At 35.3% G+C, this 25,083-nt stretch overlaps 2 protein-coding genes across 2 annotated transcripts; both read left to right on the top strand.

Moving 5' to 3' along the window:
• Positions 1 to 294: 294 nt before the first annotated feature.
• Positions 295 to 1,293, top strand: LOC113311659 (LOB domain-containing protein 1-like). The gene is made up of 3 exons (XM_026560465.1): positions 295 to 519; positions 604 to 824; positions 1,134 to 1,293. The coding sequence occupies exons 1-3, from the start codon at positions 295 to 297 to the stop codon at positions 1,291 to 1,293; spliced, it is 606 nt and encodes a 201-aa protein (XP_026416250.1).
• A 2,232-nt stretch (positions 1,294 to 3,525) lies between these two features.
• LOC113311657 (LOB domain-containing protein 4-like) lies at positions 3,526 to 4,173 on the top strand. The gene is made up of 3 exons (XM_026560464.1): positions 3,526 to 3,534; positions 3,619 to 3,693; positions 3,931 to 4,173. Exons 1-3 carry the CDS (start codon positions 3,526 to 3,528, stop codon positions 4,171 to 4,173), a joined length of 327 nt encoding a protein of 108 aa, XP_026416249.1.
• The last annotated feature ends 20,910 nt before the right edge of the window (positions 4,174 to 25,083 follow it).

Raw genomic sequence — 25,083 nt, 5'->3', positions numbered from 1 at the left:
TAGTACAAGTTAGAATAATGTTTCCTGGTCGTTTCCATCTTTACTTATTTCTAATCAGTAATCACGCAGTCCAGATGCAAATCAGCATTGACGTCATTCCTCTCTAAAAAATCATACTACTTACGTCACTACGAAATTCTAGTTTAAAAATATGTCAAATTAATTGTAAGTTTTAACTCTTTTCGAGAACCGAGGCAATATATAGGGGCACTCCCCCTATAAATATGTTCACTCCCTCTCCACAAACCAATAAGATTCTCTCCCAACAACTCTCTGTACTTTTCTTTTGTCAGAATGGGTTCATCAACTGATACCTCCATGGCCACCAACATCCATAATCAATCACCAGCTCCATCTCTTTGTCAAGTAGTAGTAACTCCTTGTGCTGCCTGCAAAATCCTTCGTCGACGATGTGGTGAAAAATGTATACTAGCTCCTTATTTTCCACCAACTGAACCCTTAAAGTTTACTACTGCTCATAGGGTTTTTGGTGCTAGCAATATCACCAAAATGCTACAGGTAATTATCTAAAATCAAAACTTTAGTTCGTAGCTTTAGTTTTGTTTCTGATGTATAAGCTTTTCCCTAAATTTTATTTCTTAGGAGCTTCCCGAGTCCCAAAGAGTTGATGCAGTCAGTAGTATGGTTTACGAAGCGAATTGGAGAATAAGAAATCCAGTTTATGGTTGTGCCGGAACAATTTATCAACTACAAAAACAAGTTGGTGATCTTCAAGCTCTATTAGCAAAATGTCAAGCAGAGATTATTAGCATGCAGTGTCAACAAGCTCACTTTGTGGGCCCACTTTGCATGGAAATGAAACAACATTCTCAATATCAGCAGCAACAACAACAGACCACAACTACTGCCATGTCGCTTACTTCATCTTTGTCGTCTTTGCAATTGCAACAGGATATTGATGATTTTATGATGAGTAGTGCCATTACTACTCAATATCAGCACCAACAACAACAACCACCCACCACAAATAATACCATATCCCCTGCTACTTCATCGTCATTATCATATTTGCAACAAGATATTGATGATTTTATGAGTAATACGATTACTACTCAATATCAGCAGCAGCAACAACAACAACCCACCACAAATAATATCATATCCCCTACTTCATCGTCATTATCATCTTTGCAACAAGATATTGATGATTTTATGAGTAATAAGATTAGTACTCAATCTTCATCTCCAGATAACAATTTCGATGGGTTAGGATTCGGGGAAGCCAATACGTGTTCCGAATGGGAACCATCCTTATGGACACGATTAAATTGAATACCATAGCGAAGAATATATATATATATATAGCTTGAAAAATTATATTGCCTCGTAATTCTGGTGCAGGAAAACTAGAGGTATATTTCCTCTCTATTACTAACTGCTCATCTAAAATGAAGGGAAAAAAATGAACAGTACGTGCATCTGTTCGTTGAGATAAATTGGCGTATACGATAGTAGATAATTTTATGGTTATTTTATCGAATGAAACATGTTTAATTGCAAGAATTTTTATTTTTATTGCGTTGTTTTCTTCATTAGTTATTATAAGGTTACCAGTTCTATCGAAATGAAAAAAATAATAATTAGCGGTGTTAGTACGTGTGCATGGATTGTAGCGATATACTTGTGCTTTGTGGGAATGTCGTTGAAAGTGAAACTGCCTCTCATTTACTTCTATTTTGTGATTATACTATTCAAATATCGGCTTCAATCATTCCCACTGCTCCTAGTTTTTAGTTCCTAGATTCCAGTTGGAACTCTTCAAGTTGCGGTCGTCAAGTATTCATTCAAACAAAATTGGTAAAGCTTTGTGGCTGTATTCCTACTGCAGCAGCCATATGGGGTCAGAAAGGAACACTCCGAATTTTTGAAAAGACAAAGAGAACTTCTTGGTAAGTTAGTTCCAACGTCAAAAATTCCCTAACCTGGCGTTCGCATAAAAATAAATAATCAGCGGTGTTAGTTTTTGATGTTTATGTATTTTATTTTTGAAAATACTATGTGATGTTTATGGCTTGTACAACTTGAAGGCATGAAGTGATAGCTAGGATATGTTGAAAAACTAGGGATATCACTTCAAGGCACGAATGAACCGCTATCATTTAAGAATGTTTTCTCCCTACCAATCACACCAAGTTTACTGAAAACCGTCTCTCAGACTATAATGGAGAATCGTCTACAACGATTCAGCTTCAGTAATTATTTTTTTTCTAAAAGTTTTGACAGCTTCAGTAATTTCATAACGTCTTGTGTATTATTTGTTTTGGTTCTTAAATGGCGATTTTTCGTAGTTGCTTTCGAATTTGAATTTTGATCATATAGCTTTAAGAAAACCAAAGAACAAATATTATTAACAGTTACTTGATTGTAAGAGTCATTTTGATCACATAACTAGATCGCCAACATTGTTGTCATTAATCTTATTTTCATTCTGCTAGTAAACTGACATTAAACCTTTTGATACCACAATCTTTATTTCTGAAAAGATAACATTTTCTACTACGGCATATACAAGTTACTTCATGCCATATTTTTGTTGATGAAAAATCAGATGCAATTACCACCAGGACCACCAAATATCATAGAATTGTACCCATATTAGCGTCTTTTCCGAGCGCCATATTTGCGGAAGCTAACATCATAACAATCGGATCTTGTATCAAGATCTTTCTTTGGTACTGCAGAATTATCCAAGTAACGTGTGACTTCGTTTTCCCCAAAGGATCTGCAAATATCGCATAAAACCCGTTCGCTCCATTATATAAGTGTGTGTCGGTAAACTTGGTACATGTAGCTTTGCACCCGCTATTCCACCAAATTTAATTAATGTAGCGTATGGAAGATGAGTGAAGATCTCCTTTGGCCAGTACCTGATTGGCGTTTAATCGTCATTGCCCATATAATACCACCAGTTATGACTTTTCATCCTGGTATAGAAAGAAATGTTATTAATCCCTCTCCATTGGAACGACCATCACAGTATTGTAATAGGTTCAATTACTATACAGTGTTATAATTTCATCGATTGTAGAAAAAATATTTAGCGTGGGAAAAAGATGGAACGAATTAAGGGAAATAAACTTAAAAAAACACAGCAACGAAGCTTCTTATAAAAGTTATCTTCCTAAAATCCAGTCAGGATGGTTAATTACCTAACGTATGCAGAAAAATATTTCTTCTCCAGAACCGGGTACGGAATTATTCAAAGTTGTGCCAAATGGAATTCGGGTATGCACTTGCATAAAACCTGGAAAAAGCATATTGAAGCAACCCGTATTTCTGTATCCTTCAACCTGTAAGGATACACATAATAAAAATAAGTAGTTGTCTAGTTGAGTATCTCCGTCTCCATCTCTTCCTCAAGTAGTAATAAGTCCTTGTGCTGCTTGTAAAATCCTTCGCTGACGATGCGTCCAAAAATGTGTATTAGCTCCTTATTTTCCACCAAATGAACCCTTAAAGTTTACTACTGTTCATAGGGTTTTTGGTGCTAGCAATATCACCAAAATGGTACAAGTAATTATCTAAAATCAAAACTTTAATTCGGAGCTTTAATTTTGTTTCTGATGTGTAAGATTTTTCCTAAATCTTATTTATTAGGAGCTTCCTGAGTCCCAAAGAGTTGATGCAGTCAGTAGTATGGTTTACGAAGCGAATTCGAGAATAAGAGATCCAGTTTCCGGCTGTGCCGGAACAATTTATTTATCAACTACAAAAACAAGTTAGTGATCTTCAAGCTCAATGAGCAAAACCTCAAGCAGAGATTATTGGCATGCAGTGTCAACAAGCTCACTTTGTGGGTCCACTTTGCATGGAAATGAAACAACATTCTCAATATCAGAAGGAACAACAATAGTCCACAACTACTACATATCGCTTACTTCATCTTTGTCATCTTTGCAATTGCAACAGGATATTGATGATTTTATGATGATTAATGCCATTACTACTCGACATCAGCAACAACAACAACCCACAACTAATACCATATTCCCTACTTCATCGTCATTATCATCTTTGCAACAAGATATTGATGATATTATGAGTAATAAGATTATTACTCAATCTTCGTCTCCAGATAACAATTTCCATGGGTCAATCTTCGGCCACGCGAATATGGGTTTGGAATGGAACCATCCTTGTGGACATAATTAATTTGAATACTATAGGGAAGAATAATGATATGCCCTCTTAACTCGGGTGCAGGAAATAAAAAGATATCCCCTTGTAAATGTTAGTGCATGCATTAATAAATCATCTTCTTTCGTCAAAAAAAGAACAGCAAAAATGGTTTTGTTAGACCAACCGAGCTATCTCCTTGAAAGCAGCTAGCGAGAGGAAAATCAATGGACGATATAAAAGCCCTCCATCATTTGGATTAGGAGTAGGCTGAGTGGGTCCCATTCTCTATTTCACTTGGTGGAAAATTTCAGTCGAGTTTTTGGTTATCAAGTTTGTTTTAATTTCTCCAATCTCTCTTTGAATTCCGTCTTCACAAATATAGGATCAAGAAGAAGATAATTCTTATTATGATAATCTTATCTATTCTGGTTACACAGTTCATGAATATACAGAGCACAATATTATGATAAAGCAAAGATCCCATATAGTAGGAAACAATATATTATCCTTAAATAAGGATATATATTAACACTCTCCCTCAACTTGGTGCACAGATATCACACATGCCCAACTTGTCCAGAAAACTCAAGTATTTTTTGCATGACACTCCATGTGTGAGAATATCTGCAAGTTGTTCTTCAGACCGAACCGGTGGCAGCTCAATAATGTTGTTGTCCAGCTTCTCTTTGATGAAGAACCTTTCAACCTCCACATGTTTAGTACGATCATGATGAACATGATTATGAGCAATATCACGCGCAACTTTGTTATCACAATACAGAATAATAGGATCCTTGAGAGGAACCCTCAAATCCTTAAGGAGAAGCCTCAACCACAAAGTTTCACAAATGCCATCTGCCATACCTCTGAATTCAGCCTCTGCGCTTGATCATGTAACAATATTTTGTTTCTTACTTCTCCAAGTAACTAAGTTACCTCCCACAAAGGTAAAGTAGCCTGCAGTAGAACGTCTGCCATCTATTTCTCCTGCATGGTCAGAATCTGTATATGCCACAACCTTTCTATAATCTTCATTTTTAGAGAATAAAATTCTTTTTCCAGGAGCAGACTTCAAATACCTCAAAATACGTAAAACTGCATCCATGTGTTGTTCACCTGGATTGTGCATGAATTGACTAACAACACTGAGTGCATAAGCAAGATATGGCCTTGTGTGAGATAGGTACATCAATCTCCCCACAAGTCTTTGATATCTCCTTTTATCAGCAGGAACTTGATCAGGTTGAATACACAGATTTACCTTTTCTTCTAAAGGTGTATGGATTGGTTGACATGCTGACATGCCCACTTCTTTTAGCAGATGAATAACATATTTCCTTTGTGATAAGAAAATTTCTTCACTGGATCGAGAAACTTCAATCCCAAGGAAGTATTTCAATGAACCAAGATCTTTCATTCGAAATTCCTTTGATAAGTATTTTTGCAAAGATTTTCTCTCCTCTGGATCATTTCCTGTCACCACCATATCATCTACATATATGATAAGAGCAGTAATTTTATCCTTCCTTTTCTTTATGAACAAAGTATGATCAGAATTACTCTGACGATATCCAAAGTTCCTCATAGATTTGGTGAATCTGCCAAACCAGGCCCTTGGAGATTGTTTTAGTCCATACAATGACTTGTTTAGCTTACATACCTTCTTACCATGAGATCCTGGAACTGAAATACCAGGTGGGAGCTCCATGTAAATTTCTTCAGTTAATTCACCATGCAAGAAGGCATTCTTTACATCAAGTTATTGCAAAGACCAATCCAAGTTTGCAGCAAGCGATAACAATACTCGTACTGTGTTGATTTTCGCTACTGGAGCAAAAGTTTTTGTATAGTCGATACCATAAGTTTGGCTGTACCCTTTAGCAACTAATCTTACTTTATAACGTTCAATCTCACCATTTGCCTTGTATTTAATGGTGAAAATCCAACGATACCCCACAATCTTTCTTCCTTCTGGACAATCAACATAATCCCAAGTATCATTCTGAAAAGGAACCTCATTTATTCTTCTATAGCTGCTCTTCATTTTGGATCAGCTAATGCTTCTTGCACATTGTTAGGAATAAAACAGTAGATAGTTGATTCACGAATGCCTTATTAGCTTTAGAAAAACGATGGTGAGAGACATAATGACTCATAGGGTACTTAACCTTACTAGAGATTTCAGGTTCATATCTGGGTTTAGGAATACCTCTATTTACACGTTGTGGAAGTTGTCTCCTAGATTCTTCAAGAACATCCGTAGTAGACGATTGGTTTGGTGTTTCATCTTCTTAAGGTAACGTAGACTCTGGAATCTCTTCTATCATAACCTCATATTGAATCTCTATCTAATACTATACTTTCTGTTTCTTCTCGTGAAGAACTTTCATCAACAGATTCTCTTACCATATCATCAGAGTTGACAATAACAGATACATCAATTTCCGATATATCTTCATCATAGTTAAGATTCTGAATTTCCTTATGGTACTCCCCCTGAAGTTCAGACTCACATGAAAAATACATAGTATCTTCATGAAATACAACATCCAAAGTAACAAACATTCTTTTGGTTGGAGGATGATAGCAACGATATCCCTTTTTAGTTGTTGCATATCCCACAAATACACACTTCAGAGCTCTAGGAGCCAACTTATCACGTTGGTTCTTGTGCAGATGAACATAATCTACACAACCAAACACATGAGGCGGCAGATTAGGAACAGTTGGAGCCACAACTGCTTCAGCAAGAGGTTGATGGGGTGTTTGAAACACAATGGTACTGGATGACACTCGATTGATAAGATATGCTGCAGAAGTAAGTGCCTCTCTCCCCAATACATCAGTGGCATATGTGCTTCTATCAATGAAGCACAAACCACTTCCAGTAAGTGACGATTCTTTCTCTCTGCTACTCCATTCTGCTGAGGCGTATTAGAGCAAGTAGTTTGATGAATAATCTCGTGTCCCTCAAAATAATGTTGAAGGTCAGAATCCATATATTCACCACCATTATCACTACGAAGTACTTGAATCTGTTTGTTGTACTGAGTGTTAATCATCTTATGGAACTTTTGAAACAAGGCGGTAACTTCACTTTTGTTTTTCATGAGACACACCCACATCATTCTAGTGCAATCATCAATAAAAGTAACAAACCATCTTGAACTACCCAGAGTAGTAGTTTTAGATGCCCCCCAAACATCAGAGTGTATGATCATAAAAGGAACTGGACTCTTATTGAATGATAATGGAAAAGAAGCACGATGGATTTTTGCAAGTTCACATACTTCACAATGAAAACTAGAAATATCAAGTTTTGCAAACAAACTAGGAAATATTTTTTTTAAATAACCAAACGACGCATGTCCCAATCGTCGATGCCATAACAAAAACTTGAGATTGTTGTCTCTCCCCTTCAGAACCATCAGCAAGAAGAGTTTGACGCAGCTTATCCGAACTACTTGATACCAAATCCAGATAATACAGCTTCCCACGCTTAACACCATAAGAAATCGTTTTCTTCGTTGTGATGTCCTTAAAAACACAACAGCCAGGCCAAAATATCACTACACAATGTGAAGTATTAGTTATTTGGGAAACTGATAGGAGATTACAGTCTAATGTAGGAACTACTAAGACAAAATCTAAGTTTAAAGTTTCAGTGAGAGATATTGACCCTTCACCAGTAATTGGAGCTTGTGAGCCATTTGCAGTAGAGACTGTTTTTCGTAAGGATGGTTTAAGGGGAGAGATTTGTTTAGAATCACATGTCATATGGTATGTGTCACCGGAATCAACTATCCATGAATTATTCGAAACAAGTGAAGAAACATTTAAAAACTTACCATCGTTACCTGTCCTTGCTACTGATGCAGATATTACCATGGAATCATTTCCTTTCTTTGTTGAAGCCATTGGAGCACCAAAAATTTTCTTTGTCTCCTTCTTCCTCTCCAGATGTTGATCCCACCAATCTGGATATCCATCCAAATCGAAACACATGTCAATTGTATGTCCATATTGATTACAGTGTGTACACTTAAGTGATGACTTGTCCACCTCAGTCTTTGAGTATCTCTGAAAGGACCCTTTTTGATTGTACCAGTTTCGAGTTTCCATAGCAGCAGGTTCAACTTCTTCCGATTCTTTTGCCATCGTTGTACGTCGAACAGATTCACGATGAAGGAGTGCATATCATGATTCCAATTCAGGAATATGATCTTTTCTCAAGATTTCACCACGGATCTGTTCAAAACTTTCATCTAATCCAGCAAGGAATATATGCACCCTTAGGCGCTGAATTGATTTTCGATAGGCTTTAATATCATTAGAATTCTCCATAACCACCTTGTCAATGATCCAACTCTCCAAATATTTCAGTTAGTTCTCCATAATAAATTGAGAGTGCTCTACCATTTTGTTTTGCCGAAAACGCTCGTCGATTTAAAGTAAATACCTGCATCTCATCATCTCCATCATAAAAGGCTTTAGATAATGCATCCCAAATCTCTCTAGCAGTAGGTAACCGAATATATCTCTTCATGATTTCAGGTGACATAGACATCAACAACCATCTCTTGACTTTTTGATTATCTGTGTGCCACTTCTCATATCTTGGATCTTCCTCGGTAGGTTTTCTTGTCCTTCCCATAATGAAGGAGGTTTTTTCTTTTTCAGCAATACGCATCTCCATGATTTGTGACCACAAATCGTAGTTTGTTTCATCAAGAACAATCCCAGGCTTGAATACTGCACCTTCAGATTGAACGATAAAATGAGCAAATTTGTTTTCATCTTCCCTTTTTGTTTTGATTTATTTTGGTATAATTCTGAATCACTACCCATGATTCAAGAACCCTAGGTTATAGATACCATCTTCACAAATATAGGATCAAGAAGAAGATAATTCTTATTATGATAATCTTATCTATTCTGGTTACACAGCTCATGAATATATAAAGCACAATATTATGATAAAGCAAATATCCTATATACTAGGAAACAATATATTATCCTTAAATAAGGATATATATTAACATTCCGGTTACTTTAATTATTGTTACCTCTGCAATAATCCTCCCCGTAAAATTCCAGTCGAAGTTGAATCTTTCTGGTGAGGACCGTGAGGTGTTTTACCTTACGTTTTCTTATTAAAAAAAAAATCTCATACATACCCCTAGCCAAAACTTAGGCATATCCTCTCTCACCAAAACGTTCGCTCTCACCAAAACTTTGAAACCCTAACGGTCTTGTGCTTTCTCCAACTAAGATATGCTCTAGAGGAGTCGAAACTATCTTCCCCCTCTGCACTTTACTCATTATCATTTGTTTCAAGCTATTTTATCAGTAATTACTGGGTATATCTGTCTCTTTGAATTCAGTTTATTATCGGTAATTAACTGGAGTTTATGGTTAATTCTTGCCCCACCTATTTCAATTTCGACCGGTTGAGTTTGGAAAGGATCTTTTGGCTCCATGATATATTCTTTAGGCTAATTAAAGAACTTTATCCAGATTTTTTAACAGAAAAAAAAAAGTTTATTTTCTTATCAATTTTTCTCTGGGATAGCGTCTGACGCGTCAAAAATTCGGTTTCCAAAATAATTTCTTGGTAAACTTAGCGCGCACTATTTTTTGATAATTAATATGGGGAAAGTCACTTTTACTAGAGGGAGAGCTGATTTGGTCTATAATATTTGACTTTATGTCAAGATTGGGTGGATTTCATAATAAGCTTTCCCTTGTCCATTTTTTTTGTTTGGTCGAGTTTAACTTCCCTCGTCCTCTCTCTGTTGCCGTACATATATTATTTTTGTCATTCAATTTCTACGAAACTAAACTAATATATAGGGTTTTGTTCGCATCAAACTACTCCATGGATTGGGTATGTTCGTGATCAAATAAAAAACTCAAAGTATTGCAATCTCTGAATAGATAAGAATGCAGGATATACACACCCACTTGACTGACTATGTACTTGTTAATGAATTGCAAAGCGGTCGCCATTAAGTACAATTCAATCTCCTAAAAATTTCCAACCATTGCCACTTTATAGATGTAAGAAACATAGATATATATTCGCTCTCGTATACGATAGCTTGCTCGATGTTAGTACTTCACCAGTTCACCTTTGTAAATATTTGGATGTTTACCAAGGGTTTGTTAATTAAAAAATTAGGGTTAAGCGGATGCGAATAGTAATGTAGGACCGGTGATATAGGAAAATCTAAACACCAGAAGTATTTTCCGTAAGGGAAAGTTTATTTTGATTCAACCCAATATTAACCGGAAGTCAAATAGCCGAGACCTGGGTCGACTTAGCTTTCCCTTTAGTAAAAGTGTCTTTCCCCCATCAGTTATCTATTTTTTGTGACCCTTTTTTGCATATTTCACTTTCGTTTTTTACTATCTTTTAGTGCTATTGATTTCCATCTACTGTACTGGTTCACCATACATCGCAGCCTGTATAACCAATTTTCCACAAATGTTTTTCACACCCCAGTTAGACTCTATTATCCTCTCCACTTATTTCGATTTTTTTGTTCCATCTTTTGTAATGCGTACTTCATTGTATATTCAAACGGCTAACTAGTATAGAGCCATTTTTTTCTTCATCTTGAAATCTAAGTTTTTTTTAAAGGGGTTTCGTGGGGTTGTGTCTAGCAGTGAGACTAGTCCAACTGGCTGGATTTGGGTAGGCCCTGGATCAGGCTTTAGCCTTTCAAAAAAAAAATTGGAATCAAATTTTTTAGTGCACACTCTATGAATATGTGGTGTTATTGATATATTACTAGTATGTAACCCGTGCTACGCACCGGGGCGTCGATTTCCCGTTGCCTATATGCATTAAAAGGTTTTGTATCCAAACAAAAAAACATGCCAGTGTTACTACCAATCGAACAACGTTTTAAATGAACGATTTTTTGGGGACCATGGTTTTTTGGGGACCATGGTTTTATTTTGGGTAAAGACATTAGAAGTAAATCTAGGTCACCCCTTATCTAGATATTTATATTAATACCTAAATTACTCTCCTGTTAATTTGGGTGATGATTAGTTAGTGTTAATAATAGTTAGTGTAATGATTAGTGAGATGATCAAGTTAAAGATAATTAGTGAGATTAAAAAATCAGATGGTTTTTTTTTTAAAGAAGTAGAATTATTGAGAGAGTAAAGTTAGAGAAGATGAAGAAGGAAAACATGAAAAACGATGGATTTTACCAACCACAACCGGAGGAAGGGTATTTGGGTACCCAGGTAGGCTTCAAACTTGGATAATGTTGGTTGAATTGCTCCAAACTTTCAAAAAAAATGAAAATTTTTATGTAGATTTGGGCCAGTTCGGTTACCATATGTCAAGAACATGTAACCGAACACACCTGAAAGTGTAGTTCGGTACGTTTTCCAAACACGCAGGTTACCGAACTCGCTCGTTAATGGAGGTTTTGGTCGTACAGTGTAATGTTCGGTTACCTAGGATAAAATGGTAGGTAACCGAACTTTGAACTTCACAATTTATTTGGGTACATCTTATGTGTTCGTTTAGTTCGCAAACTTCAACGCAACCAAGTTCCCAACCGAACTGCAAGTTGATGGACACCTTTATGTGTCTTATATAATCTCAATTGTATATATTATTAGTGCTCGATTTTATATTTATTATGGCTTTTTATGTCCCTGTAGGTATTTTTGGAGAAATAAGCTTTTGCGGAGAAATTGGCTAAAAAAGTGGTTTTTGCGCTCGTGGGAGAAAATTACTATACGAAATCTCACTTTGGATAAGGGGTAACCTAATTACTAATGGGTGACCCATTTCCAGGCATCCGCTAAAGTGAGACCAGCCACAGATAAGGGGGAGGTCACTTTCTTCCCATATTCAAATAAAAAATTTTGGCGGGAAAATATTCATCACGTCTGCATGATTTTTGGGTGATGATTTTTGGGTGATGATTCAATCGAGTTCCAGAGCGATTCAATGGCTGAAATTGATTGAGTTTACTCCTTAGGCCTAAACAGACCTGGTGAAGTCTTTTGTTTGAACCCAAATTGGCTAGAATAGCCGGAACAAGAAATAGAAGTCAAGTTATACACGGTTTGCTGTTGGAGCTATTTCTGGGAGTTCTAGGGAGATTAAAAGAGGGATATCCTTCCCAAAGATACATATCTATCTAAGGAAGAGTTTGAGATAAGTTGGAAAGCTCAGAAATGCGTGAAACAATTTTGGGAAGAGATAATTGTCGTAACTGCCAAGGAAGGAAAGAAGAGATTTCGAAGAGTTTTGGGGAGATTAAATCACTCTGTTTGTTATATATAAGTTGCTGGGAGGTCAAGGAAGGGGTCGAGAGTTTGGGGGTCGATAGAATCGGAGCAGAGAAGCGCAGGTGAAGTTGCAGGAATATTCACCTGCTGCTGATGAACAAGAGAAGCTGAAGAACATTGGACAGACGAGAACAGTCGCAAAGGATGTCGTATTCAAAAAGCACATCAGAAGTATCGCTGTTCAATAGATCACATATATCATAAGTTGTCATCTTTTCTCTGTAATAGTTCAACACCCGTTGTAACAGCTGTTTGTAACGCCAATACAGCGTTGCAAACTGTCTGCTTTATAAGTTTTCTCTTGTTTTTTTACCTATTTGAGCTATGAACACCTATTTTGAGAACGTGAATAATATGAGGAGCTAAACCCCAATACTGGGACAAAGGAGGAAGCTATTTTTCATGCATGTGGTAATTCTACTTATTTCTTGTATGACTTTTTGCACTTGATTTAATTGTTTTATGATTTTCACTAATTAGTTGTGATTTCGTTTGATATCATATGCTTAGTCTTAATACTTTTGATGCGTTATGCTTGTGATTTACAATTAATCTTTCAAAAATCCACCTTGGCAAAGAAGAAGAGTCTATAAAAAGTTAACTTTGGAGCTATAAATGTCTAGAATAATTAGTTGAACCACATGAACATGAGAATTGATGGAATCCGAAGTCCTAGTGTCTCTCGTTATCGTGACAATCTTGTGAATATATTTTCTTTATTTTAGTGTTCTCTTTATTTTTAAGTCTAGAATCGAGTCTTTACAAGTCCGAGCGAACGAATCTTATTTACCACTTGAAAAACTACATCACAGGTTACAAGTAACCTAGTGTTAGAAGTTCGGTTGGTTCGCAAACTACAACGTATTTTGCGAATCAACCGAACTGGGATTATATATGCGTATAAGCAATTAGGCGAACGTTCGGTTACTGCGAAATTTATTTCTTGGAGAATTAGGTAGAGTTCGGTTACAAAGTTTCAAAGGTAGTGTTCGGTTACAAAGAAAACTTAACATTTTTGCGAACGAATCGAACTTGTGGACTTCTCATTATTTTCGTAAACTAAAGTTCGGTGATATCCTTATTTTGCGAAGGAACCGAACTTATGGACTTGTGTTGCTCTAATACAAGGAATTCGTTTAAAAGTATTTTTTTGCGAATCAACCGAACTCTGAGTTCGGTTAAGAAAAAAATAATTCTTGATAACCGAACTTTTCTCTAAAAAAAAAACCCTCCATTAAACCACTCTGCAACTTCCATTGTCAACTTATTTTAATGATTACATCTCATTTATTCAACAAAAAACGAATGACAAGTAATGGGTTCGTGAGAATATCTTTGTTAATGTTTTAAATTAAGCTATATATATATATAGTGGTGGTGATGGGTGGTGGTGGTAATCAGAGGTGGTGGTGGTAATCGGTGGTTGTTGGTGGTGATAATCGGAGGTGGTGGTGGTGATCGGCAGTGGTGGTGGTGGTAATCGGTGGCTGGTGGTGGTGATAATCGGAGGTGGTGGTGGTGGTAATCGGCGATGGTGGAGGTGGTGGTGGGAGGAGGTGGTGATTATATATATATATATAGGTGGTTATTGGGTTGGTTTTAAATTAAATTAGGTTAAGGGTAGGTTAGTCATTTCAATGCTTTATAACATCCCTTATAACCATAGGAAAGATGGTCTAATAAAATCATGGTCCCCTCAAAAAAATCATGGTCCCTAAAAAATGGTTCTTTTAAATCTGTTTTATCACTTTGCGGATTTATTTTAGTGAAGCCCATTTTTAGTGAAGTCCGTTTGTATGAGAATATCGAAGTGATTCTCATTCAACCCAGATGTTTGCATGTCATTTTTCTGAAATCTTATGAAATTTTCCTCCCCTCAAATCTCATCGTTTTCTATGTCAATGAAATTTAATTCTTTTCTTAACTTTTTCAACTGTAACTCATTAGGTACATTCGTTCTCAATTAAGGAGATTGGATTGTCAACCACTAACTTAATTTAATTCTCTTTTCATCTGTCTTTCAGGTGAATCCGTGTTCATATATATTTGTTTCCAAATGTTGATGTACTATTGTATTGAAACTAAAGTCTGCCATCACCAGATTCTGATTGCTACTATTCTTTTCATTTCTGAGTATCTTATCGATTAGCTATTTAATTTAAACTCTACTGCACAACTCCCATTGGTATTTCGGAAATCCTATAAGCCGAAGTAATTATGACGCTTCTGTACTTCTATACTGTTTAAGCCACCTACTATTTATGTATACATAAAAGATGAGAAAGTGTTGTAAAGTAAGAATGTCATAGTAGCACTTTTAATTATAAGGGTCGCATCCGTGATAAAAACAGTGTGATCAAGAATAAACACTCATGCTAACGAACATGTATTAATAAGTAAACACTCCATTGCCTTCCTCATCTATCTCCATCAGTGGCGGCATTTCAGGATCCCTCTCCATAACATAGTCCATTTCATCATCACGTTGATCCAGCTCGATAAACTTTGATATGTCATCGTATTTTTTTTTCTTCCTCGGGTCTTTCTTAGTAGGTGTTTGGAGTTGTCCTCCATTAGGGGCAGATACTTCACCAGTTACTTGATCGTAGAGATCTTTCCCTGGTGATTTGTATGGACATAATGATTGTTCTTCGTTTATATTTATACGCTGCAGAACATATATTTTTTATTATTTGCATCCAATTCCTCTAATGTATTTGTAAACAGATGTTACTTTAAAAAATGACGGGAACTTTTAAAATATTGACCCTTGCTACGCATCGGGTTTGGTGTGAGTTGTTGATTTGGTGTGGCGGGGCTTCACCCCGCGCCCGTGGCTCATATACATTGGAACATCTTTGAAAATGATTGATTGTTTTTTAATTAGTAGGAAAATTTGATACCGGTTTATAATCAATATATTGTGGGATATTTGGTGCTTCGTGTAGAGCCTGACGGATATATTTGTGCCTAAAAATTATAACAATTTCTGTACAGTGTATACAGTGGAGCCTAATTTTTTTTATAGCGCTCCAAATTTGGTTTGCACATCATCTTCCTTCTTTATTCAATTTGGGGCTTTATTACTTTACGTACTATTTATTTTGCTAAATCCCAATAGCACTAGATCCAACTGGGTGAGAGCACACCAAATCGATTCCGATCCACCTCATTTAGATATTTAGGCTTGAGTTTCCGGGTGTAAACATACTATCCAAATCATTGATGCTATCTTCTTTTCCTTGATTTTTTTCCAAAATTGTTATAGAAAGGTTTTTCTTAATGGCGCGTAAAACAATCTTTACACACAAATGAAACTTCCCCTAAATGTCAAATCATAATATTTTCTACGTCCATGGAATTCTAATTTTTATTCTTAAATTCATGAACTGTTATACGGGTTTTATTTGAATTTTGTCATAAGAAATCTGTAACAGGTACCTTTTACTCATTCTGATTTATGAATTGTATTATTTCAGTAGTCTTCCTCTTTTTCTATAAATCTCATATTCTAATACTTTCTTCACTCATAAAATCTAAATCTTAATCAAAATCATTTTATTTTCTTCACTCACAATATCTAAGTCCAAATCAAAAGCATGGAAGGGCTATCACTTATTACAATTGTAGAATTTTGATTATATTAGGAAAGCATTTATTTTAGAGTAAACCTACCGGAATGTCCTCCTATAACTTGATATGGTTGTACATATATCCGTGTACATGTGTTTCCAAGAGTTGATTTACCATGGCATTCAAAAGTTTGGTTGTGCATGTTCTTTCAATATTTAGATGTGCATGTTCTTTCAATGATATTAGCTCCAAGCAATTGTTTAGTTTCACATGCCACTCCGGCATCACCTGATTCTGATTGTTTTTAGTGTTGATCGTAAATTAAATTACCTACTGCTCATTTCGTACCTGAGTATCTTATCGAATTAAAACAGTCATATATCGTACACGACATGTAAAATCAATATGTAACACATGCTACGCACCGGGACCGGCGAGAATCTTTGATTTGGAGTGACGGGACTTTGCCCCGCACCCGTGGCCCACATGCATTGGGACATTCTTAAATTTTCTCATTCACGACAAAACAACAACAAAAATGCTAATTTTACCGTAGAACATGAGTTTCAAATTACAATCACATCGAAACTACTGCATATATTCTATCTTTATTCAACCGAATATGCCATGCACCCGTCACAAAAGGGGATCCGATTGCATTGTACAACTGATGCACCAATTACCATCTAATCTAACAGTAATAAATTTTGACAATTGTAATCTAACTTACATAATTAAATGCTGCTGCGACCCAGTTTATCAATAATGTTTTTTTTTTCTTTGGTCAACAGTTTATTAAAAATGTTTGACACTACATTCTTGGAAAAAGAAATAATTCTTTAAACTAATAAACACTTCCTTCCGTCTATAATCCATGTTTTACATCACTTTCATTTGAACCTACTATGTACGTTTTTCTCTTAGCTGTTACAGATTAACCATTTTTACGTACACCAGCTCATACCATCTATCAGACTATCACACACAACGGTACCAGTTTAGAGAGAAGTTTTCATCTATTTGCACCCTGCAAAACAGCAATAACAAGAATTGTTATCGATTCTTATTTTCAAGTTCTATTCACCTATTTATTTTTATTTTTTTTTTGAAATACCTTGGCTCTTAATTTGCTGTTCTGAACTGCTATTATTCAAAAAAAAAAAAAAAAGATAGCGCCATGAGAGCAAAAAGTAATAAGCATTACATTGCGAATTGGTGGTTTGAGCATCAAAAGAAACACCAGGTAGCGAAATATCTAAAAATTAATACAAACAAAAGATTATTTTGGCCAGAAAACACTTGTATAATTCAAAAATCTAAAAATCAACAAGTCTCAATCCACTACCAACAGATTTCAAAGAAGAAACACTGAGGATAAAACAGAAAAAGCAATCGACTACAACATATTAACACCTGGAAAAATACGGCTGCAAGATCCGATGTTCTAATATGAGAAAAAGTACAACAACTATACACCAATATGTTCAAATAATACAAAACCGTGCAGTACACCCTTTTTTCCCTTATCATCTAAACCGTTATCATAAACCTACAATAAACTTGGTCGGCTATTTAATGAGCATCCGGTGGAGTGAGCTGCAGAGACGCGTCAAAACTAAAATCATTGTCAACAGGTTATTGGAGACCACAGCTAAACAACATTTTGGACAACTTGCAAGCCAATGAGTAGGTGGAGATACGAACCCAATCATAGTTGATTAAGCACATCTTCATACCCAGTTATGTAAAGAAAACCTGACCAATCGTAATTAATTAAACACAGCTTCATACTCAGTTATGTAAAGAAAACTTGACCAATAACAATAACATCGTTAATATATCAACCAAAAAGTTGTTGTCGACCCTTCTCCCGTTGCAGCTACATAATGAACATGACCCGCTAAAAGGTTGAATGGGTGGTTTCTAATTTGGCATGCTTTACACACCTACTTGTATTAATGTGTTGTTAGCAAAACAAATGGCTTTCCTATCTGTGACTTTGGGGTCAGATTTTTATTCTGAAAAACTAACTCACACCTATCATTTCAAATGCTCCAAGCCACCACCATATCAAGGTTTACCCAACTATCTTCTGATAAATTTTGTTTATCCTGTAGAAACCCGGCCGCTTTGAAAGATCTCTATGGTAATGTTATGAGATCTAGTAAGGAACGCACTCCCACCTGAAATCTATATCCAGACAGCTCTTGAGAAAGGGCATAAAAACAGTACATGCATTGTGCTACTTTCATTATTATGCTGATTTATATATCACATTTCCTAGAATATCAGAGAGACATTTCCAAAAGAAATGCTTAACTCTTGGCCATGTGTTTACTTCCCATAATTCCTTCCACTTCACTGTAGAACCTTGTGTCTCAATGGTTAGATCACCTAGACTTATCCCATACCGTTGGATCCAATAATTAAACCGAGCAAAAAAAAAATATCCAGAAACACAATTTTTTTTGGTATCAAGGGTTTGAAATCGAAGATTACGCAGCTATTTCTGCATTGAACTCCCAGAGCTTGGTTTACTATGATATTACCTGTTTGGGATAATGAGGTGATAGAGAATGTGGTACTAAAATTGTAGGCAAGCGTATAAGCAGCCCCATGGTTGACGAAACAAATAGTTCCTCCATGGAAGCTTACACTTCTAATGACTTTGATAGTACTTTGTGGTCAAGGTTTTCAAATCTAAACCCATGTTATAAATTTCTCAAGTATGTCAATCCCACTTCTGTGTCTCTTTGCTGCCTCTCCTTATTCTTTCATTTACGGGTCCTTAAGATGTGAATTAGTAGGTCCTTGAATTGTTGGACTTGAATTATCAACTTGCAAGTTTATCCATGCACGGTTTGGCATGCATTTCGTCATCATGTCACATTGTTACCACAAAATCTACATTTTGCTAAAAACAAAGTCCATTTCCAAAACTGAATGTATGCTTGACAATAAACCGAAACAACTTAATTAGGAGTTAACTTAGAAAATATCACACCACAGCTGAATTGTTATGTTGGAATTTGACATATAAGAAAAAACAAATTCCGGAAAAATATTGTAACATGAGTTCAATTTCAAACCAATCTCCCCTATCACCAAAATCTATGAGCACCAAAATTCATGCCTAAACAGTAAACATGACTTATAGTTGAAAAAATATCTGATCATCTGACCACATATCATGGCTTGTAATTTCGTGCTAAACTAATCAGAAGGTCCGAAGAAAACACATAATAGGTGAATCTACTCAGTCACAGGTTACCAAGTCTAACCGAGTGACGTCCAAACATTCTTTTGGTTGTGACTTCCCCATTCCCCTTGGTACATACAAAAAGCCTATACGGCACTGAACCAACATTTTTAAATTTTTAAATTTTTAAAGATGTATCAAAAGAAAATATGGGAATCACAAATGCAGACTAGCGGATCCACATCTGAAAATACCTGAACACACTGGCCGACTTCTAATGACTTGTTTTTGATCCAAAGACAATCAAGAAAGCTAAAAAGGAAAAACTATCAATGCAAAATCCCTCACCGGCTAAGAGTGTGTGTATGATATAGATAAACACAGGCCATAAGCGAGATGTGAAGAACTAACTGAACCATAAAATAAAAGAGACGCACAATGTTAACATATCAATGCAAATTGTGCAGAAGCAATAAACGAAACTTTTGAGTTGGAAGTACATTTTAATGTAAAATCACTTAAGTATCCGAAAACAATTTATAACCATGATGGAATTATATAAAACCATGTAGTTTCTACAGTGGCAATTCTCCTGATCAACATATAAAGTTTTCGAAAAACTATTTTACCATATTTACTACTTCAAAATATAGATTCATGATGAGGTAGGCACATCTTTACATGCTATTTTGGCGTAGAATTTGTGGTAGTCTTGGAATACCAAAGAACACTACAAAGATCTAACACACTGATTCATAGAAAGTTAAATTTGAACCTTCCACAAATACTTTAAAGAATTCGATATGGAACCATTTCACATCTTTGCCTGTGTACCTTTGAGCTAATGTCATGAGCTCTGGATAGACTTGTTCCAACCTTCCACAAATACTTTAAAGAATTCGACATGGAACCATTTCACAAAATACATAATGCTAGTCGAAACATCTTTGCCTGTGTACCTTTGAGCTAATGTCATGAGCTCTGGCTAGACTTGTTCCAGATAACCATTGAGCATCACATATTTTAGTATCAAATTTCCAAAATAATTAGAATGCTAGATTAATAAAACCATAGGACCACTGTCACCGTGAAGTAATAGGAAACAATAATACTTACATCCTTTGCTTTGTCAACTAAAGAAAATTTACTATACCTCACCAAATTCCCTATTATCCCAGCAATCTTCGCAACAACAGGTTTCCTTGGTTAACTACTCAGAGATTGAGTTAAGTATCCTGATGTTGATCAATTTTAGCTTGTAAAGACCTCAAAATTGAATATCTCTAAAAACAGTGTATTACTTGTAAACTCATTCAGTAATTCCTCGCATTGTCATCCCATATACTCCTTCCGTTATTTTTTAATAGGCCAGTTTCTATAAATAAAAATTTTAAAAAAATAGGCCAGTTTCCTAATTGGGAAAGTTTAGTTTAATTTCCTGGGACCACTTTTTTTTAACTTCTTTTAATGACAAGTGTTATGTGGACCATTTCACTTATTTCTTTGACTGACAAGTGTCATGGGGACCATTTCACTTCACTTCTTTTATTGACATGTGTCTAGAGGGTCACTTTCAATAATTAGTTCTCTTAATTTCCTTAATTTTCTCAAAAAAAGAAACTGGCTTATTAAAAAATAACGGAGGGAGTATAATTAGTATATATACTGTTTAAGATCAATAAAACTTCTAATTTATCTACAATTTGATAATTTCGATTGTTTTCTCGTTCAATGAGTGAATTTTCAAGTTTCACAACCTAAAAAATGAGGTAGATGGATAAAAATCATGAGGGTGTGTTTCAGTTCTCTAGCATTCTAAACAATTCCACTCATATTTTCTATGGAATCCAGCTTTGAACCAAAAGAATTTAAAAACGATAGTTCTAGCAAAAACAAAGTTATCGAATCCTAGAGTTATCATGTTGTTAGTATGAACCTAAACAACTTGAACCATGATGAAAGCATGAGACAGATACAGAATAAACGTATAATCCATCTTTGAACCAAAAGAATTTGACGAACGATAGCTCTAGCAAAAACAAAGTTATCAAATTGTAGAGTTAAACAACTTGAACCATGATGAAAGCATGAGACAGATACAGAATAAACGTACAATCCAGCTTTGAACCAAAAGAATTTGACAAACGATAGCTCTAGCAAAAACAAAGTTATCAAATTGTAGAGTTATCATGCTGTTAGTATTAACCTAAACATCTTGAACCATGATGAAAGCATGAGACAGAAAAGGGATACGAACACTCCTAGAAATATGATCTCGTTCTCGATCGAACATGAAACTAACAGTGTAAGAGGAACAAACTACCAAGATTAAATTTGCCACTCTCATAACATGGCAGTTAAAACAACATTTTCAAAAATCAAAAAGCCAGCTTCAGCAATTGAACTATTCAGAATGCATTTCCCCTTACATTATCAGAGTCCAAAACTAAGTTAGCTCGAAATAAAATAAAAAAATGTCCAAGGATCATGTTGTAAACAATGTTGAACTTTGAACTTTTAATAAAATTCCTTTAACTAATGTATTAATGATGGAAACCACTTATAACAACATAAGCAATTGTTCTTTTTACCTTTTGGGATCTCACAGTACTTACATTTCCCCCTCCAATTGTTAGCTCTTCCTACTCGAGTTCTTATGTTTCTCCAACATTGTTGAGGAATACCCTAGACGCAGGTGTAGTAGAAAGGCTCAGTATACCTATAATGCCACATAAAGTCAGAACACAAACTATCATGACATCAATTATACACTTTCATTAACACCACAAAAGGATAAATCAAATTTTCTACCCATGTGTTCCTTCACGTTTGTGCCAGTAACTACTACAACTGTAGGTACATCCACCGAGCTTTTTATCAGGTCATCACTAATTACTTTCACCAACTCAGCCCACAGCGTCACTTTAATTGCATCCCCCTAGCACCCAAAAATATCAGCATCATCCAGAATGATACAATTATCTGAAAATTTAAATCTCAAATTTAGAATATTATACCTCCCATTTTCGATCAAAATTTCTCGCATCAGGACATCACCATCACCAACAGTCTTTTTTCACAACGTTAGAGGCAGATTTGAGCTATCCAACGACAGCTTCAAAACACAAGCTTATTATAGGGGCGGCATGTTTTATTAGAGGAGTGGCATTGTGACAGTAATGTCCTTTTTGTTGGTTAGGGGATGTCCTAAACGGGATGTAAATTGACTAGATTACCCTTTTCACCTGAAATCAACCAAAATCAAATCAATTTCTTTTTAAACATAATGAATCAGAAAAAAAATCAAATCAGTTTTTTTCATCATCTTCTTCATGTTCTCTTCTCCTCCATCAACCGTAACCTCCATTAAAACTGAAAATTTCATCGTCTTCGATTAATCGACGATTTGAAAAATGTTTGGAAAAACCCAGTTAGGGTTGAGTTTATCGTGTTGGATTTAAGTTAATTTTGTATCAAAAATTAGGATTTTGTATGAAAATTGAAATTGAAATTTCTGGTTGCATGTGAGTTACGGTTGGTAATAACTCAAATACGAACCGTAACTGTAGATTGGGTTGATGTTACGGTTGGTTTTGACTCGAATACCAACCGTAAGTTCTTAGTTTTGAGAAATATGTTCAGTTACGGTTTGTATTTGCATCATATTTATCAACCGTAATTGAGTTACGGTTTGTTACTCAAAAAACCATACCAACGATAAATTATCATGTGTCTTAAGAATTTATCAAATAATGATTTACGGTTCAAAAGTTAAGTTGACACATCAGCCGTAGGGTAGTTACGGTTGGTCTCGATTCATTAGTTACCAACCCTAATTTAGTTAGGCTTGTTTTCCAAACTTAATTACCAACTGTAACTGGTTTTATAATTGGATCTTCCCCAAATTTAACCAGTTACGGTTGGTATTCGATAACTTACGAACCGTAGCTAAGAGTTACGGGTGGTCACAAGCAAAATTCCAACCGTAAGTTCTTCTGAAAATTTAAAAGTTTTAATTTTGTTACGTACTTTAGATAATTTTGAGCGAGAAAAAGCTAATAGGAACTGATTTAGAAGTATACCGGGTCACTGAAATCACTCATTTTGGTTGAGTGAATCAAAATCTAGGGTTCACAAATATCACAAAAGTTTTTCTTTTTCTTCTCTTATAAACTTTTTTCTTTTTAACTCTAAAAATCTGATTTTGTTTTGATTTTGAGTTAATATAAGTGAAATTAATCATTAACACTAAACTTGATTATCATCACTAAACTAGGTTATCAATAATGAGGTTTAATTTGTCATTTCCAATTTTTTTGATAAGGAACACCTTGAATGATCATGTAATGACCTTTTTTGTCCTATTAAAATGCCGCCCCTCTAATAAACCATGCCGCCCCTATAATAAGATTGTCAAAAAAACAAAACAAAAAAATACATCATTCGTGGGTATATTATTTCTTTAAAAACAACTCAAAAATGCACCATCTGCATACCTGTATAATATGTGGTATCATTCTTCCTCCTAGGACATCACCCAAAGGCAGGAATTCAAACACTTCTGTTGGAAATGTCTTTGGCTCATCACTAAGCTTTTCTATCTTGGCAAGCATGTTCAGCAACATAACATACTCAAAAGAAACAATACGGTAATCAGTTGTTGGTTTTGCAAAACTAAATCTTCGAATAGAATACACACATCCTTCCCTAATCTTTTCCAGGAACAACTATACGTGATCCTTTCCCACCTTAGCATGAATCTGATTTCCCTGCAATAAAAATAATTACATTTAAAATTTAAAGCAGCCTAGCAGCTAGCTAGTATACATCTATTAGAGGAGATTAGATACTCACCTTATGATCCATAAGATGAATCTCAAGATCCAAATACTTTCCCAATATTCTTGTTTTCAAATTTCCACATCTTCAACACCAATGCTTTCACAACTTTGTTAGTTGTCTTGCCTGGTTCAAGATCGATGAATGGTGTGTAAACAGTCACTGCAGATTTGAATAACCAATATAATTGTTTCTTATTCACCTGGTATCAGTTCAATCGAAATCACAATTGTATTACTAACCTAATATCGATAGTCTAACCCTAAAAAATGGAAAAAAAACACTAAAACACAACGAAACAACAAACGATCAGTACCCAACAACTGGTTGTATAAGTAACCTAAAATCAATTAGCTATAAATTGGCTGACAGTTCAACACTAAAACACAGTGCTGCTAACCTTGTTCTTGGTTCTTCATCGTTCCCTGTTGTTCATCCCCACCCCCTGAATGCATGATATTAATTGCTTGATTCTAAATATAAAGGAAGAGAAATTGACTGCTCAATACTTCGTCTGAACGTGAAAATCCGTAGAACCCTGTGTAGCTTATATACACCTCTCTACCCTAAACTCCACGCAACTTCCTTATTTGTTCCCATGGTTTATATACACCTCTCTACCCTAAACTCCACGCAACTTCCTTATTTGTTCCCATAGTTTGTACGTAAACCGAACATTAACTTCCAATGATAGCATATGTTTCCATTGAATGGACATGCAAAAATACCATAATTCAAATAGAAATTTCGGAAGTTTTTAGATTTCGTGGATACTTATACAAATCTAGCGCTAACTGCTAATGATAGCATTTGTTTTCATTGAATAAACATGAAAAGATACCATAGTTAGAATAGAAATTCTGGAAATTCTTAGATATTATTCGTGGTTTTTGGATACTTCATTATATATTTTTTTTTTTAAAATACGGAAGTTCTCAGATTTGTTTGCCCTAAATTTTCTTTTTTTCTATATATACATTCACGTTTTTTTTTTTTTTTTTTTTGCTTTT

Source organism: Papaver somniferum, chromosome 9 (genome assembly GCF_003573695.1).
Source record: "Papaver somniferum cultivar HN1 chromosome 9, ASM357369v1, whole genome shotgun sequence".
NCBI classification, from domain to species: domain Eukaryota; kingdom Viridiplantae; phylum Streptophyta; class Magnoliopsida; order Ranunculales; family Papaveraceae; genus Papaver; species Papaver somniferum.
The sequence above is the reverse complement of the archived record's forward strand: the minus strand, read 5'-3'. Positions and strand labels throughout refer to the sequence as shown.